General features: G+C 42.5%; 1 protein-coding gene across 1 annotated transcript; it reads right to left on the minus strand.

Annotated features, from left to right (window-relative positions):
* Positions 1-1,835: 1,835 nt before the first annotated feature.
* LOC109436089 (cathepsin G) lies at positions 1,836-4,480 on the minus strand. Its single transcript, XM_019714370.2, has 5 exons — positions 4,350-4,480; positions 3,481-3,628; positions 2,941-3,076; positions 2,528-2,782; positions 1,836-2,094 (listed from the first exon to the last, which is right to left on the minus strand). Exons 1-5 carry the CDS (start codon positions 4,402-4,404, stop codon positions 1,933-1,935), a joined length of 756 nt encoding a protein of 251 aa, XP_019569929.2. The 5' UTR covers positions 4,405-4,480; the 3' UTR covers positions 1,836-1,932.
* Between the last annotated feature and the right edge of the window lie 13,761 nt (positions 4,481-18,241).

An 18,241-nucleotide genomic window follows, 5' to 3' on the forward strand; every position in this document is an offset into this window, starting at 1 on the left:
GGGGAGAAAGGTTCCCTGTGAGGTTACTGAGCATGAGCTTGTTATGGTTTTATAACTTTCCGTCAAGTCAGTAGGGCCTGTAATGCAGAGTCTGCACATGGAGAAAGAATGTGGGAGGAATGGTGTACTTTTGCACTAGTTTCACTGTGCCTTGAAAACACTATCTTGCCAAAGCTCTGCTGCTGAGGTTTACTTAGTAAAGAGGACTGCAGAGCTGTGGGAGGTGGTGGGGCTGGCTCTGGGGTGGTCATGGAGGGAATTGTCTTCTGGAGGTGAGCACCAGGAGGTCTGTGAAAACCCTTCCAGCAGGGCAGCTGGAGGCAGAGAGCTGCCTTGCAAGTGCTGACTGGCAGGGAAAGATATGGACGTGAGATGGGTCTGCCCTGGGTGTTTCCTGGGGACTGAGTCCTGAGCTGGGTGGTGCTCTGGACCTCCAAGTACATGTCACAGAGAGGAAGGGCTGGGTGGGGGCTCTTCCACCCTCCCTCCTGCCCCACATTGTTACACACCACATTGTGATATCAAGTATTTGTTCTATTTGCTAATGCAAACACTTAATAATGACACTGTTATCCCAAGAACGTGCAAGCAACAGATAATTTCTATGGGTAGGTGGTAGCAAATATAGACAGAATGACTGAGCATTGTCAAAGGTGCATTGTTAATACATGGCTTACACTGAATATTAGGCAAATCACTTTCTGACAAGAAATACCTATAAAATAGTGGTCAAATTTACCAAGGCATTTCTGTATATAGCCAGTTGGATTTGATATGTGTTCAGTGATTCTTCCATTTAGAGTATGGAAACTGCAAAAGTTCAGATGGTCAGTGTCACATTGCAAGGAATAAATAATATTTTGATAGAGGTGGAACCTCCCAGCTGATTCTGTACAGTTACCTTAGGAAGGTGTTTCAAGTGTGAGTTTAAGTTACGTGACTTCAGCAATTTTGTTTTTCAAATGTGATATTTGTGTAGATAGTCATGGGTGAGTCTTTGGGGTAAAAGTCTTGTGAATTTAGTCAATGTTGTGGGTGGAGTTTATGTAACTTTAGAGTATCAAAACAGGAAGCAGACCATTGTCAGATTGAAAATGAGGACACTGGTCTATACTACAGTGGGCGTTGGGAGGCATGAGAGTTTGGGGGAAGGACTCTGGCTATCGATGGAGACTTGGGTTGCTTCCATCTCTTGGCCACTACGAATAGTTCTGTTGTGAACATGGGTGTTCATTAGCTATTTTTAAGCAAGCAGATCTTTTTCTTTCTTCTAGGACTTGCATGGTTTCATTTTTTGCATTTACATCTCTGGCGTATTTGAGAGTTACATATTTTGGATTAGGGTGTGAGGACTGGATCCAATTTTACCTTCCCTCGCCCACCCAAATCTACCTAGGTATTTTAATACCACATATGGAACGTTTATTGTTTTCCAGTGATTTGAGACACCACCTGTGCCATATATTAAATTGAACCTTGTATGGAATTTCAATTGGGTTCCTTTGGTCTGCCTGTCCTACACATACCAGTGGCACAGCGTTTTAAAGTGTACTTCTATATCTGTAGGGGAGTCTCTGGTAGAGTCTTGTAGGAGAGCAGAGAGCCTTGCCCTTGGGAGACATCTGCCCTTCCATCACACCCTGAGGACATGGTAGAAGGGAGATGGGGAATGGATGTCTTGGAGGAGGGAAGTAGCTCATCCTATCCCCAGGGTGGTGTGTGGGGAAGTTCATTTGTCTGGGGGAAAGACCCCATTTCCCTGTAGTAGCTCAGACTCAGTCCTGGATACATTCATTATGTAATGAATGATGTTTAAAGAACACATGAGAAATAGGTTACATACACTCTAAACATGGACATTTATTATGGCTCTGGGAGCCGCACTGGAGCTGGCCTCAATCCCAGAGAAGAGTCAGTCACAGGAGGGGCGTCTCAGTTTGATTCCCCGTACTGGAAGCGCTTCATTGTTTTATTTATCCAGGGAAGGAAGCGTGCAACCCTGGTGAAGACTGCTGGAGGCGTCCCGGTGCCACTTCCATAGGAGACAATACCCTGGGCCACATTGTTACACACCAGAGGGCCTCCGGTGTCCCCCTGTGGGTGATGAGAGGAAGGACACTTGCTCCAGGCCTCCCCAGTGCTGCTGCCCTAAGGCCTGAAGCTCAGAGAGGCAGGGTGGGTGGGCTCCTTCAGTTGCTGGGTGTGTGTGAGATGGGAGGGTGTTGGGGTTGCAGAAGTCAAGCTTCTGTATCTCTAATTGGTTGGGCTTGAACCCTGGCTATGGTTACTGTTTCTAGCTCAACCGAAGTGAAGGTACTTTAACCTCCCAAGGGTAAACTCTGCATATATATGTATCTCGTGTGTCTTGTGTTCCTCACATTCCACAGAGACCACGTTGATGGAAAAAGACCCCCACCATGCTCTGATCTGGCTTCCAGACTGAGGCCATGGGTTGTAGTCTGTTTCCATTGCCCAGTTTTGCCCAGGCCCCCCATCTCAGGCCCATTGGCAATGCCCGTGACCTTACCCGGAAGGTGGTGCTGCTCTGCCTTTGGTCCCCTACACAAATCTGCCTTCGGCCGTTGTAGACATCAAAGCGATTGCTGCACTCCTGATCTTTCTGCACTCGCAGCTGCACGTCCCGGAGTGTGTCTGTTCTCCTGTTTAGGCTGACCAGGCCCCAGCCAGCCACAGTGCACACGGTCCCAGCACACAGCCTGGCCATACTCTGAGGGAGATCCACTGGCCTCACGAATCGATTCAGCCTGGCTCTATTTTCCAGCTGGCACGAAGAGAGCAAGTAATCAGGGAGTGTCTGTGCAGCACTCACTGCACGCACCCCACCACCCTCTGGGACTCTGCCCCTCCTTCCTCCTCCATGGTCACAGGACAGGTGGGGAGCCAGCTCAGCTGGAGACCAGAGGGTCAGGCATGTGGTACCTGCAGTAACATGATGTCATTCAGGTTGTTTTGCTGATTATAACCAGGATGGGTGATGGCTCTGAGCACAGATATTCTCTGCTGGGTCCTTTCCCGTCTCCTGATGTTGTGAGCCCCCAGGATGACACGCATAGGGCTGCAAAGGAATGGTGGCCTAGAGGTAGGTATGAGCCACAGGAGCTAAGGTCTGCAGTATAGGTGGACAGCCTAGGACAGCAAGACTAAAGTGGAGGGAAATGAGCTCTCTCTGCTGTCTGCTTCTCCAAAACCCTGAGCTGGGGATGGTTGGGGACACAGTGACCTTAAGTTTTGCCTCCTATAGAATAAATTGAGAATTAGCTTGAATTCATATTTCAATCCCCAATGCACGACTTCCATCTCCTCCTTCGGTCCTCATTTACTCTGTCCTGTTCCCTGCCCCCCAGTTCCTACCCAGTCTCTTCAACCCTTCATTGCTAGACACCTGCTTTCAGACAGATGTTCTCATTAACTTTCCTGGGCCTGCCTTATTGGTAGCCCAGAAGCTCCTTAGTTCCTCACCTGCCCAAGCAGTGAGCTGCTGTCATCACAAAGTCTTCTCGCACCAGGAAGCCCCCACACGTGCTCAGACCCGTTGGTGTTTCAGTCAGAAGATAAGCCATGTAGGGGTGGGAGTGGGGCCTGGCCTCTCGGCCTCCAATGATCTCCCCTGGAAGGAAGAATTCAGCACTTATCTCTGTGCTTGCTGACCTCACAGTTGGTGGCTCCAGAGAGGCTAGCAGATGGGGAGGCTGGAGAGGTGATGCAGGGGAAGGAGTATTTGCCCTGAGAATTGGGGTCTGTAGGGTACCACATTATGGGAGAGGGCTCCAGGGTTTTCAAGGAAACACTGCTGGCTCCCCACTGGGACCTCAGCTCACTCCCACCTCTCAAAATGAGAGCACCCCTTGCTGTAGGCAAGGCCAGCTTAACCTCACATTGTGGAGAGATCTCTGCTGTCCAGATCTGGAACCTCTGGAGCGGTTTCTCCCTGAAGTTCCCCGGTACTTTGTCTTCCTCAGGGAGCTTCCCTGCTCCCTCTGAGTACAGCTCATGGCCAGCATGGGAGCGGTTTTTAAGTTTCTAGACATGAGCTGGTGGGACTGTTACTGCTGTATCCTTGTCTCCTAGGCTCTGACACATGAGCTACAGAATGAATTCACAGAGCACAATTATAGACCTTTTATTATGTACGTGCCAGGTACAATTCCAAATTTCATGGACACTAACTAACTTAACTGTCTTAGCAACTCTATGAGGTAGGCTTTGCTATTATTCCTGTTTTGTAGATGAGGTACTGTGAATTCAAATAATGTGCCCAATGACAAAGAGTTAGGGAGTGCCTGGGCCGTCAGACTCTAGAGTATATGGGATGGGGTTGGGCCACTCACCTGCCCCAGCCCTGGAGGGTAGGAGAAAGGCCAGCAGCAGTAGGAGCAGCTGCATCTTCCCGGGAAGGCTGCCCAGCTAGTGGCTGTTGGTGCTCCCTCATGCCAGACTTTTAGTCCCCAGAGAGGAAGGAAGGATGGGGTGGGGCTTGAGGGTTCACAGTCCCATTCTCCTGCTGGTGTCACCCACCAGGTTTCGTCACCCACGCTGCCCAGGAGGTTTGCCCACCAACTGCCAGTGACCTGGGGGAAGGTAGAGTAATCGAAGCCAACACCGGATCTCCCAATCTGCTGAGTCAGTACTGGCATCAGAAATGGGAAGCAGGACACAAGGAGAGGGGCTTTGGGCACTGCATTACCCCAGAACCCTAAACCCTTGCAATTCAATAATATCCCAACAAGGCATGAAAGATGCCAGCTGCCTACTTCTTTTCTTTCCTATCCCTTGAGGATTGAAGCCTGCCTGCCTTCACCTTTTGGCCCTTGGTCACTCTGCTGAGACCCTGTCTGCTCCCATGTCTTTCAAGAAGTCATCAAGGCAGATTGAATAGCTCTCTGTCTCCTGAGTGGTTGGAGGGGACTAGCAGGGAAGGAAAATGAAAGAAAAAGGCTCTGCAATTGATTGTAACTTTCTCAGGCCACGTGAACGCAGAGAAATGCTCAGTGAAGCTCATGACACAGTTGCAATTGCAGACGTCTGTTTGCCTGCTTCCTACTCAAGGTGGAAGACTTTGTGTTCCAGAGGTTCCCTGCACGCGAAAAACGGCCCAGTATCATGATTTTGTGAGAGATGTCAGAGCCTGCCTGGAAAATATCTAAGACCCTATTTCATCCAGGAGAAAAGAGACCAATCAGAAAAATCTCCATTCTCTGCCCAGGGGCAGGAGCTTATAAGAAGCAGATACATCTTTGCTGTGCTACCCTTAATACATAAATCCAAAGAACTGAAACCACACATTCAATGTTGAGTGTAAGGCCTGACTCAGTACTGCAGAATAACACCGTGGTTTCTGAGGAACACTTAACACTACTGAGAAGCTTCTTTTAGCTCAGAAAAACATTATGATTCAGTATAATTTTTGCTAAAATATCAGAATTGAAACTAATGTAATTTTCAATTTATTTAGGATTGTAATAGCCCCACTTGAAATTCTTCTTAAAGTGAAGTCTCCTCTCATATATAAATATACACAGACTTTCACTTATTTGCAGAACTGTAAAAAGTTTAATCCCTTCTCTAAAATACAGTCTAAAATTGTAATCTCATGAAAAATTTGTTTTCTCCTTAAAAGTAATATGCAGAAAAAGGAGGAAAAAGAAAATAGTATTACAGCTTTATTAGTGTCTTAGCATTTGGGGTGATTTTTATTTATTGTTACTTAAATGCTTTTCAGTATTTAATTTTGTTTTAAAAACAGTTAGTCTAATTTAAAACCAGAAAGATAAAGAACAGCCTGCACATGTGAAAAGGGGAGTAAATTCTATGCACCCAGTGATCTGAACAGAGATATGGGGAATGATTTTACTAACAGTGACCTAGGATTTCATGCCAATCTTCCCACTAAAAACAACCAAAATAAAGCTGTTTAAAACATCTAAAAACTTTCAAAGCCTTCGTAGCTTTGAAGAAATGCCAATGCAGGAGTGATTATGAGGCGAAAATGAAGGAATAATGGGAGTTCTGTTGGTATTAATATCTACTATTTTTCTGAGGGAATTTGTTGAACCCACAAAATCTGAGCCTCTGTCTTGAAGACCATATAAGGTGAGGGGAATAGAAATCAAAGACCAAGACCCACCCAAGTAGATCCAGTCAGAGCCCTTCCCCACAGGAAGCTGGGAGCTGAAAAGTGTACAGCCTGAAAGTAACAAGACTAAGGGGCTAGTCCTTGCGAGTAATACATGAAGGTGAGAATTACTTGGACTGTTCATGGAATGCCGAACCTTGAATTTGCACTAATGTAGTTATGGATGTGTCCCAAAGTAGCTTGCAGAATCAAACGCAAATCTAGAGGAAATTCACTTAATTCCAAATTTGAATCACACCTGCAAATTATTTTGCAAGTGTAATAACGACAAATGTAGAGTCAAATACAAACACGATCAACAAGCAAAGAAAGAAAGAAGACACCATGACTAAGAAATAATAATCAATAAGAACAGAGGAAAAAAACTTTATTGTGATAATAAAATAGTTTAATACAGATTACAAAACCATTATGCTGAAATAAAAACGAGCTTTAAAGGAGATGCAGGGCACATGAAACTTAGAAAAAGTGACATGCCATTTGAAAAGGAACTAAATACAACTTGTAAAAGTGACCAATGTAATAACCACAATTAAAGTCACAGTGGATAGAGTTAATTAATTAAAGTCACAATGGTTAGAGTTAATTACAGATTAGACAGGGATGAAAAGAGAATTTCCAACCCAGAGTAGTTCAGAAAATTGTGTCAAGAATGGAGCCCAGAGGGGTATAAAAATAAAAATTTAGAAAATAGTAGAATTATAATTTTGAACATATGTTCAGTTGGAGTTCTGGAAGAAAAGATAGAAAATAGGAAAAGAGATAATGAGATCATAGCTGAGAGTTTTTTCAAAACCGGTGAAAAACATCCAATCAGAGGTTAAAAAAGATAAATAAAATTCATGTAGAATGATAAAAGGAAATGCATACCTAGAAACCAATGTCATAAAGAAATGGCAGAAATGTTAGGAAAGGGAGATTGCTAGAGAAAGAAAGATTCCTTTCAAATGAACTGTGATCAAAGGCTGAATTCTCAATAGCAGCAATGAGTGAATGCTATGCAGGAAGAAACAACTTCACAGTCATTTGGGAAGATTCTAAATCACATCTTATCAATTGATTAGTAGTGATATAGAAGTTATGAACAGCTAATGAAAAGAATCACATACATAGTTTGCTTTGCTCAACAAATGTAGATTATATATTTTATAAGCACATGGAGCATTTTTCCAAAAAGTGACTATAGATTATGCCTTGGTTAGGTCTTAAAAATGTTTAGAGGATTAAAATTATACATCATTTGTAGTAGACCACAATGAATTTAAACTAGAAACTTCTAACTAGAATCTGAGCAGGAAAATCCCTATACTTTTAAAATTGAAGAAATAAACTGTTAAATAAATCATGAGTCAAAGTCAAAATTATAATGGAAATGAAAAATGAGTTCAAAGTGATTTATATGATGAAAATAATGTATTGGAAATTTTGTTGGGCATATAGGGGAAAAAATGGATCTTGATTATTTAACTCTACCTTAAGTTAACTAATTTAAAGGTTAAAGAAAGAAAACTTTTATAAGACAGGAAAATTTCTTTATGAACTAAAGGTAAGAAAAACATTTTCAGCAAGACATCAAAAGCACTCACCATCAATAACTATAAAGGAAAAATAGATAAATCAGTATGTATAAAAATTCAGAAATTCTGATTATCAAAGACACTGTTAAGACAGTGAAAAGTAAACCCAGAGTGTGGGAGAAGACATTTGGAACAACTCAGGGTTTGTATCTGGGAGATATATGTATATATATTTACAGGTATAATTCAGAGCTATGCCATTTTACAAGTCATTGGAAAGCCAATAAGTTTGAAAATCAACATGAAATTGACAAATCCCTAGAAAATATAACTGAATGACACATACTCAAGAAGTTTGAATTTTCCTACAAAGATTAAATAAATTGATTCAGTATCAGAAATATTCCATCAAGTACAACCCCAGGCTCACAATGCTTCATAGGAAATCTCTACAAAATATTCAAAGAGTGCTACACAATTCCTTAGGAAAGTAGATGCTACCCATCTTCTTTATGAGACTAGCAAAACCTCAATGCGAAATCCAATGAAGACAATATGGAAAGGAATATTACAGGCCAGTATCACTTAAATACTGATGTGAACCAAATAAATCAATAAGAAGACATTATATCATGACTAATTTGGGTTCATCCTAAGTATGGCTGGCTTTTCATGTGACACTAAATTGCTGTAACATATTACATTGATGAAAGAAGAAACACCATATGATTACTGAAGCAAAACAAAATAAAATCGTTTGCTGAAATTCACCCTAATTTATTAAAAAAATTCTTAGCAATCTGAGAATGTAAAAGAATGTCCTTAATCTCATAAAATAGATCCACAAAACGCCACAGCAATCATTACACTTAATGGTGAAATGCTGAATAGTTTTTGTTTCAGAGCAAAACAATACAAGGACAACTGCATAGTCATAAACATCATTTCTCTTCAACAGTATATGCTGTAGATTTTATTGAGTGCAGTTAGCCAGGAAATAGAAGTGAAAAGTGTAAGGACAGGAAGGGAGACAAACTGTCTTTATTTGAGAATATGTTAGTGTATATAAAGAATGGCAAAGAAATCACAGATAAATAATTATAATTATTAAGATAGTTTAACAAATTTGCTCGACACAAAATCAATTTAAGATTAATCTTATTTCTCTATATATAGAAATTATGTTAGAAAATGAAATTTTGAAAAAGTTAATATTTAAATGTCATGAACATTATCAAATAGCTAAACATAAAGCTAAAAGCAGATGTGCAAGAGCTCTTTGGTGAAAATTATAAAGTTGTATTAAGAGACACTTAGGAAGACCTAAACACAGGGATATTGCATGTTCTTAGATTAGACAACAAAACATTTTTTAAAAATGTCAATTCTCCAAAAAGTGATCTATAGATTCGTTGCACCCAAGAGGTTTTTTTAAAAAATAAATTTTATTGGGGAATGTTGGGGAACAGGGTGTTTCTCCAGGGCCCATCAGCTCCAAGTAGTTGTCCTTCAATCTAGTTGTGGGGGCACAGCTCAGCTTCAAGTCCAGTCAGCAGGAATTGAACGGGCAACCTTGTTGTTGAGAGCTTCCGCTCTAACCAACTGAGCCATCCTGCCACCCCTCCAGCAGCTCAGTGGCAGCTCATTGTCTTCAATCTAGTTGTGGAGGGCACAGCTCCCTGGCCCATTTGAGAATTGAACTGGCAACCTTGTTCAGAGCCCACGTTCTAACTAACTGAGCCATCCAGCCGCCGCTCAAGAGGTACTTTATAGAACTTAATTGATTCTAAATATATGTGGAAAAACAAATGGCCAACAATAGCCAAGACACTCTTAAGGAATGAGAATAAGATGGGAGGTCTTGCTTTAGCAAATAAAGCCAAAGTAATGAATATAGTGCGGTATTGATGGGGCCACGGAGACATAGACTAATGAGCCAGAAATTTCGGTCCTACACACATTTGAACACTGATGCACACATATATGGAGGCTTAATTTATGATGGAGGTTTCATGGCAGAGAGAGGGGAAAAGAATATATATATTTTTTCCCTCATAAATAGTGCTAGGACAATGGTGTCCTGTAGGGACAGATACTTTCTATGTGGAAAACAACAACAATAAAACTTGACCTTTATCTATTTTAGGTGGATTATGGATCCAAGTGTGAATAAAGTTTTGAAAATATAATGTAATAATATCTTCATGATAGGTAAAGATGTTAAACACTATATGTAAAAACACTGAACGTAAAGAAAAAGATTGATACATTTGAAACATTAAAATTGAGAGAAACAAAAACAATTTTCAGAGGGGACAAAGATGTTTGTATCACACATAACTAACAAAGGACTTACATTCATATTATGTAAAGAACTATAAATCAGTATGAGAAAGATAATAACTCAATAGAATAATTTGCAAGAGACTAGAACAGGCTCATTTCAAAAGAGAAAATTAAAGTGGCCAGTAAAATATGAAATTTGGTTGTTACTCTCAGTAGATAGAATCACCCATATGAATCACAGTGAGATACCAGTTACAGTTACCAGGGGGTCCTTTCCCCACTCTAGGTTTATACCCTAGAGAAACGTGCAAATTTCTATCAGATACATGTCGAAGAATGTCACAGCAGCATTTTCATGATCGCCCCAAACTGGAAACACCTGGAAGGTCCATCACCAGCAGCATGGGTAGTCAAATTGTCATATAATGGAATGTTGCATGACAATGAAATGAATATACTGCTACATGCAGATACACAAATGAATCTCCCAGACATGATGTTGAGAGACAGAACCTAAGAAGACTACATTCAGTAGGATTCCCTTTATATAAAGTTGAAAGCAAGCAAAAAGAAAAGTATATTGGATAGAAATGCATACATAGTGGTAAAAGTCTGATGGAAAGCAAGGAAGTGGTTATCACAAACGTTACAATTATAGTTAATTCTGGGATTGGAGAACAGAGAAGACATTTTGACCAGGAAGATCAAACATGATGGGGGATTTCTGGAATGTTGATCATGCTCTATTTCTTGACATAAATCATAGTGCTTGCTTTATATTATTCTTTAACTGTACATTTATGTTTTGTGCACTTTTCATGTCTGCATGCACATATTTGCAATAAAAAAAATTTTTTTTAAGTCTGTTTACCAGATGGTGGGGATAGAGAGAATATTTGGATGGACAGGGGAATATATGAGAGCAGATAGGGACCTGCATGATTTTAATGTTTTTATTTTAATAAAAATGGTGATATTTGTACTAATGAGACTGTGGTATGTTTCACAATATACATAGCTGGTTACGTCTATGTTGGACTGTTTTCTTACATTTCCGTCAGTTACAGTTTTTAGTCCTCTGGGATGTTGGGACATTAAAGTTGTGCATTTCCCACCTCCTCCCTGAGTCGCATGTGCCACCAACAATGCAAATCTTCTGGTCAGGCGGTTGCCAGCTGATGCTGGGCACTTCCCACTTTCTCCCTTTGATGCTGCTCCAGTCAGTCACCACGCTAGTTGCTCTTGGCTCTGTCGGAGGCCATGTACCTGAGGGCTGCCTTAGTATCACTCTTAGAAGGAAGTTTTGGAAGCTCCTTGGGAAATCTCCACTGAAGAGCTGGTGATTGTTTCATGGAGTGTCAGTGCTGGAGAAGGCTGTGCCAGCCCCATGGAGGCACTTTCTTGGCAAGAGCTGGCTTGTGCTGTCTTCCTTGTAATGAAGAGCAGGTGACAAGGGAAATTCAATGGGATCTCATAAAACCTTCCCGTCAGAGTAGTTAGGGAGAAAGAGGGACCTGCAAACAGTGGGTGTGGCAGAGAAAGATTTGACAAGATGTTCAAGGCCGTCAGTGTTCCTGGCAGTAAAGTTTACTTCTGAAACTCATCAGCTGAGGCTCCTGGGAAACATGAGAAAGAGGTGGAGGTGGACGTATTCTCTGAGACCCTCTTCCAAAACACTCAGACAATCCAAATGTTCAATAATGGTAACAGAAATCATGTGTTCATAGGGTGAAATGCTATCCAGCTATTAAAAGGCATCATGTTTTAGAAGACCACTTAGTGGCACGGAACAGTTTGTATCATCTAATATTAAGCAGAAAAAGTAGAATGTAAAATGGTGTATACAAGTTGATACTAACTATGTTAAAAAAGGACAACAACCAGAACAATTATTTTATGGGTGTGGGGACAGAGCCAGGAGTGCAGTTTCTAGGTTCTCGGCCTCACATGGAAAGGTGCTCACTCAGGTAGTAAATGGCCATCAACTGTGATTGGATGGCCATCAGCTGTGGCTAATTGGCCGTGAGCTGTAACCAGTGAGTGTAACCATTGGCCACTAACATAACTGCTGTGGCTACGCTAGCAGCAAATGGGGGCTAGCAAGAAAAATGGGGGCTAGCAAGAAGATGGTGGCTGAGCTGGCAAGCGCGGATTGCAGTAAGCATGGCGGAGTGTGGGTTGCAGATTGCAGAGAAGCGGACAGCAGGTTGCAGACAGTGTGGCTCCTGCTTCCTGTGTCTCCAACCCAGCTGCTAGCAAGACTATAGTGGTATGACTCCCCTACCTACGGCTCCGTGGGTGTTCCTTTTTGGCCTCACCATATCCTGTGTTATTATGTGGGGAGCGGAAGCAGAGACCCCGCAGGCCGCCTTGCATTACAATGGGACTCTTGTTTTCATCATTATGTGATCCAAGTTTTTGTCTACTGGAAATGTATTAGTTTTATGGAAAGAAAAATATTTAAGGCTTGTGATTCTTAGAAACAACTAATGCTATTAAGCATTATGGTAGAGCAGAGGTAGCAGTTGAGCAAAAAAAAATTTTCTTTTCTTCCAGGGGACATAGGTAAACTATTACCCAGCTTCATTTGAGGTGAGGTGTGTCTGTGTGACTGTCGTAGCAAATGGGATGTAAGTGGATATGAGCCAGGTACCTTCCAAATCTGGCCCATAACATACTCCTATGCTTTACCACCTAGGTTCTTCCCCTTCCATGGTTTGACACAGGTGAGCCTGGGGAACTTGGAAACCATTTCAGGGGACTGAGTCTTCACCTGGGCTGACCCTGAGGTTTATTGTCCAAACTGGGACACTTGAAAATAAAAGGGGGCAGTACTCACCAGTAGAACTCACTTCAGACTATGTGTGACTGAGAGATAGACGTCTATTGTGTTAGTCACTGAAATGCTGAAGTTTATGTGTTAGAATCTTTAGATCTTTAGGGTTGGAGTTCAGGTCAGTGGCAGAGTAGGTAAATGCCGTGCTCATCACCTTCCATGACCACATCAAAATTGCAACTTAATTATAGAAAAATCAACTTGGAGAACCATCTGATGTCTAGCAGAACAGAACTCCTATAACTAAGGATATAAAAAAGAAGCTCCGGGAAGACTGGTAGGAGGGGCAGAAACATGGAATGGGTGGCCCCACACCTGTGTGTGGTGGTTGAGAATCAAGATGAATATCTTGGCTGTGGAGGTCCCTCCTGAGGAGTGAGGGGTCCCAGCCCCATAGGGGTTCCTTAACTCAGTGTTCCAGTACCAGGAAGAGGAGCCCCCTACAACATCTGGGGGTGAAAATCAGTGGGGATTCTATCCATCCAGATGAGACAGAAATCTGCTGGAAACCCAAAGCATCATCGCTCAAAGACACTCACCCTGGGCAGGGGAACAGTGGCTTGGGAGGCACCAGAGACATACAGGGAGAAACTGAGTTTTGTGGCTTCAGAGAGAGGGCTGGAGGGACAGCCGCTGTTGTCCCTGTGTTGAGCCCTCCCCCACATGGACAAATCTGAAGCTGGTGAACTCTGCTTCCTCTACCCTATTGACTCCCTGGGACCCTGTCCCACCTGACTTGCACACTGCTGGAGGTCTTGCAGAGGCAGGAAGCCATCATTGGCTCATGCTTCAGTCTTTCTTAAGTGACTCTCAAAGTTCTGCAGGTCCCAGGCAGAGGGTGGGTGTCTTCGGTGTGCTCTGTTCCTTTTGCTGAGTGGCCCCAGGCTCAACACTGGCACTAAATCTGAATCTGCATTAACCTGGTGAATACTACTCTTCCCACCCTGGTGACTCCCTGAGACCCTGCTCTTACCACCTTGAATAAAAGCCTGTCCAAGGCTCTTCTATTGACTGAGTCTTACGTGTATCCAGCAGGTGGCAACAGGCTTCAGGGTGCCCTGAATAGTTTGCTGAACTGCCCCAGCCTGGTGGTGAGAGCCAGCCTTTGTTCACAGTGTGGCCTCTCTGATGTGCCTCCAGGTCCCAGGTACAAGCAGCTACCAACCGTAGCTCCTACCAGGTAGCCCTGGGTTGGTCACAGGCAGCAGCTGACCTTGGCCTGCATTGGAGTACCTCCCAGTAGGCTCCAGAACCAACACACCCAGTAGCCAGCTTCAGACTGCAACAGAGCACCACCTGATTGGCCCCATAAGTGGCTCACCCAAAGGTGTCTTGGCAGGCACCAGAGCCTATGGGGTGAATCTCACTCCATGGGGTCAGTCCCCAAACAGCACTTCATACACTGTGGGCATGGCCAATCATAACAGCCAGTCAGCTTGAGGGTCATTCCCATCAACAGCAATCAAGAGTTCATTACAAGAGGGCACACACACTATGCAAGGGACACTCCTAGAGCACCCAGCTCAGGTGATCAGGGATAATGCACCAGTGGGCCTCACAGGACACATACAACATGTGGTATGGCCACCCTGCCAAGACTGGGAGACATAATAGATCTGCTTAATACATAGAAACAAACACAGGGAGGCAGCCAAAATGAAAAGATAAAAAATGTCCCAAGTAAAAGACCGGTAGAAAACTCCAGAAAAAGAACTAAATTAAATGGAGGTGAGCAATCTACCAGATACAGATTTCAAAATATTGGTTATAAGGATGCTCAAGGAACTTAGTAGGAACTTTAAGAGATAGTAAGCATACAAAAGGACACAGAAACAATAAAAAAGAACCAGTGAGAAATGAAGAATACAATAACCGAAATGAAGAATACACTAGAAGTAATCAACATCAGATTAGATAAAGTAGAGGACTGAACCAGGCATTTGGAAGATAAGGTAACAGAAAACACCTAATCAGTACAGCAAAAAGATAAAAGAATTAAAAAAAAAATCAAAACAAAAACCAAGGACAGTTTATGGGACCTCTGAAACAATGTCAAGTGTGACAATATTCTCATCATAGGGGTACCAGAAGTAGAAAGGAGAGAGCAAGAGATTGAGAGCCCATTTGAAGAAATAATGACAGAAAACTTCCCTAACCTGGTGTGGGAAAAAGACATTAAAGTCCTGGAAGCATGAAGAGTCTCAAACAAGATGAACCCAAACAGGGCCACACCAAGACACATCATAATTAAAATTTCAAAGGTTGAAGACAAAGAGAGAATCTTAAAAGCAGCAAGAGAAAGGCAGTTAATTACCTAAAGGGAGCTCCCATAAGACTGTCAGCTTATCTCTCAAGAGAAACGTTTCAGGCCAGAAGGGATTGGCAGAAGATATTCAAAGTGATGAAAAGCAAGGACCTACAACCAAGATTACTCTACCCAGCAAGGCTATCATTTAAAATTGAAGGAGTGATAAAGAGCTTCCCAGACAAGAAAAAACTAAAGGAGTTTATCACCACTAAAGCATTTTCACAAGAAATGTTAAAGGGACTTCTTTCAGAAGAAGAAGGGAAAAGAAAAGAACATAAATATGAATAATAAAATGGTAATAAATATGTACCTATCAATAGTTACTTTAAATGTAAATGGACTAAATGCTCCAATCAAAAGACATAGGGTAGATGAATGGATAAGGAAACAAGACCCATATATACACTGTCTATGAGATACCCTTTTCAGATCAAAAGACACACACAGACTGAAAATAAATGGATGAGGATATGTCATGCAAATGGAAACAAAAAAAAAAAAGCAAGGTTATTAAGTACCTATTAAACAAGATGTATGAAGTTTTGGAAGCATAGAAAACCAAATGTGAAAGAATATAACTTTGGTCCAAAGCAGGTGTTTATCAGTTGAGTGCATATTTTTGCATAGAACCATGAGAGTTCTCACAATTTCTGTAGCTGATTTGTCGTACATTTGGCAGTGTTGTCACATTTTTCTGATAGATCATTTTCCTCTGTGCTATTGGGACACTACCTCGGGATACACTTCCACCTCACACATGGCTCAGGCCCTCATTGTCCCAGGGTTCCCCATGGGTCCAGATAATACTGGCAGGCAGTTGCTTCTCTCTGCTCTCCTGCCTTTCTCTTCCCCTGTCTCACTTGATCCACATCTATTAATAGCTGACCTTGACTTTGCTGCTCTGACCAAGGGCAGAAGGCACCTATGCCTGGGCTTAGCCACTGTGCCAGTAGAGAAGCTTGAATGCTCTTGTGAGGTTATCATTAATGAATTTGCAATTTGTGATTATTTTAGTGTCATGTTCACAGGAAGGAAAGGCTAAGATGGAACTATTTCTGAGGTTTGTGATATTAGCCAGATGTGGTGACCTGGAAACAGAATGCTCAAAAGAGAAAAGCAGCTCCAACAATGCTGGAGATGGGCAGAGGAGGTTGCTGCCCAATTCCTTCAAATAACATCTACTATCCTTAAAGATTTGGACCTTTTGTATCACAAGGGATATTTAAAAAGGACTTATTAAATTGCGGTAAAATATATACAACATAAAATTACTAACCACTTTTAAGTGTACAGTTTGGTGTCATTAAGTACATTCCCAATGTTTTGCAACCATCATGATTGCTGCTTATGTTTCCCCTGCATCTACCATTCTTTCCATGACAGTGAGTTTTGTAGAAAGGGTAGAGGAGGAATGCACAGGCCCCTCTATCCCATCTGAACACATTCAGGAGAATGTAGGAGGTACCTCGGCTTCATCTTGGAGGTTGGGGGAAGAGGATGAATTCAGACAAGCTTGTGGGAGGGGGTGAGCCTGATGGGGGCTGGTCATTAGAGGAATCATCTTCTGGAGGTGAGCACCAGGAGGTCTGTGGAAACCCTTCCAGCAGGGCAGCTGGAGGCAGAGAGCTGCCTTGCAAGTGCTGACTAGCAGGGAAAGACATGGACGTGAGATGGGTCTGCCCTGGGAGTTTCCTGGGGACTGCGTCCTGAGCTGGGTGGTGCTCTGGACCTCCAAGTACATGTCACAGAGAGGAAGGGCTGGGTGGGGGCTCTTCCACCCTCCCTCCTGCCCCACATTGTTACACACCACATTGTGATATCAAGTATTCTTTATATTTGCTAATGCAAACACTTAATAATGACACTGTTATCCCAAGAACGTGCAAGCAACAGATAATTCCTATGGGTAGGTGGTAGCAAATATAGACAGAATGACTGAGCATTGTCAAAGGTGCATTGTTAATACATGGCTTACACTGAATATTAGGCAAATCACTTTCTGACAAGAAATACCCATAAAATAGTGGTCAAATTTACCAAGGCATTTCTGTATATAGCCAGTTGGATTTGATATGTGTTCAGTGATTCTTCCATTTAGAGTATGGAAACTGCAAAAGTTCAGATGGTCAGTGTCACTTTGCAAGGAATAAATAATATTTTGATGGAGGTGGAACCTCCCAGCTGATTCTGTACAGTTACCTTAGGAAGGTGTTTCAAGTGTGAGTTTAAGTTACGTGACTTCAGCAATTTTTGTTTTTCAAATGTGATATTTGTGTAGATAGTCATGGGTGAGTCTTTGGGGTAAAAGTCTTGTGAATTTAGTCAATGTTGTGGGTGGAGTTTATGTAACTTTAGAGTATCAAAACAGGAAGCAGACCATTGTCAGATTGAAAATGAGGACACTGGTCTATACTACAGTGGGCGTTGGGAGGCATGAGAGTTTGGGGGAAGGACTCTGGCTATCGATAGAGACTTGGGTTGCTTCCATCTCTTGGCCACTGCGAATAGTGCTGCTGTGAACATGGGTGTTCATTAGCTATTTTTAAGCAAGCAGATCTTTTTCTTTCTTCTAGGACTTGCATGGTTTCATTTTTTGCATTTACATCTCTGGCGTATTTGAGAGTTACATATTTTGGATTAGGGTATGAGGACTGGATCCAATTTTACCTTCCCTCGCCCACCCAAATCTACCTAGGTATTTTAATACCACATATGGAACGTTTATTGTTTTCCAGTGATTTGAGACACCACCTTTGCCATATATTAAATTGAACCTTGTATGGAATTTCAATTGGGTTCCTTTGGTCTGCCTGTCCTACACATACCAGTGGCACAGCGTTTTAAAGTGTACTTCTATATCTGTAGGGGAGTCTCTGGTAGAGTCTTGTAGGAGAGCAGAGAGCCTTGCCCTTGGGAGACATCTGCCCTTCCATCACACCCTGAGGACATGGTGGAAGGGAGATGGGGAATGGATGTCTTGGAGGAGGGAAGTAGCTCATCCTATCCCCCAGGGTGGTGTGTGGGGAAGTTCATTTGTCTGGGGGAAAGACCCCATTTCCCTGTAGTAGCTCAGACTCAGTCCTGGATACATTCATTATGTAATGAATGATGTTTAAAGAACACATGAGAAATAGGTTACA

The sequence above is a fragment of the Rhinolophus sinicus genome, linkage group LG03, assembly GCF_036562045.2.
Source record: "Rhinolophus sinicus isolate RSC01 linkage group LG03, ASM3656204v1, whole genome shotgun sequence".
Taxonomy (NCBI): Eukaryota; Metazoa; Chordata; class Mammalia; order Chiroptera; family Rhinolophidae; genus Rhinolophus; species Rhinolophus sinicus.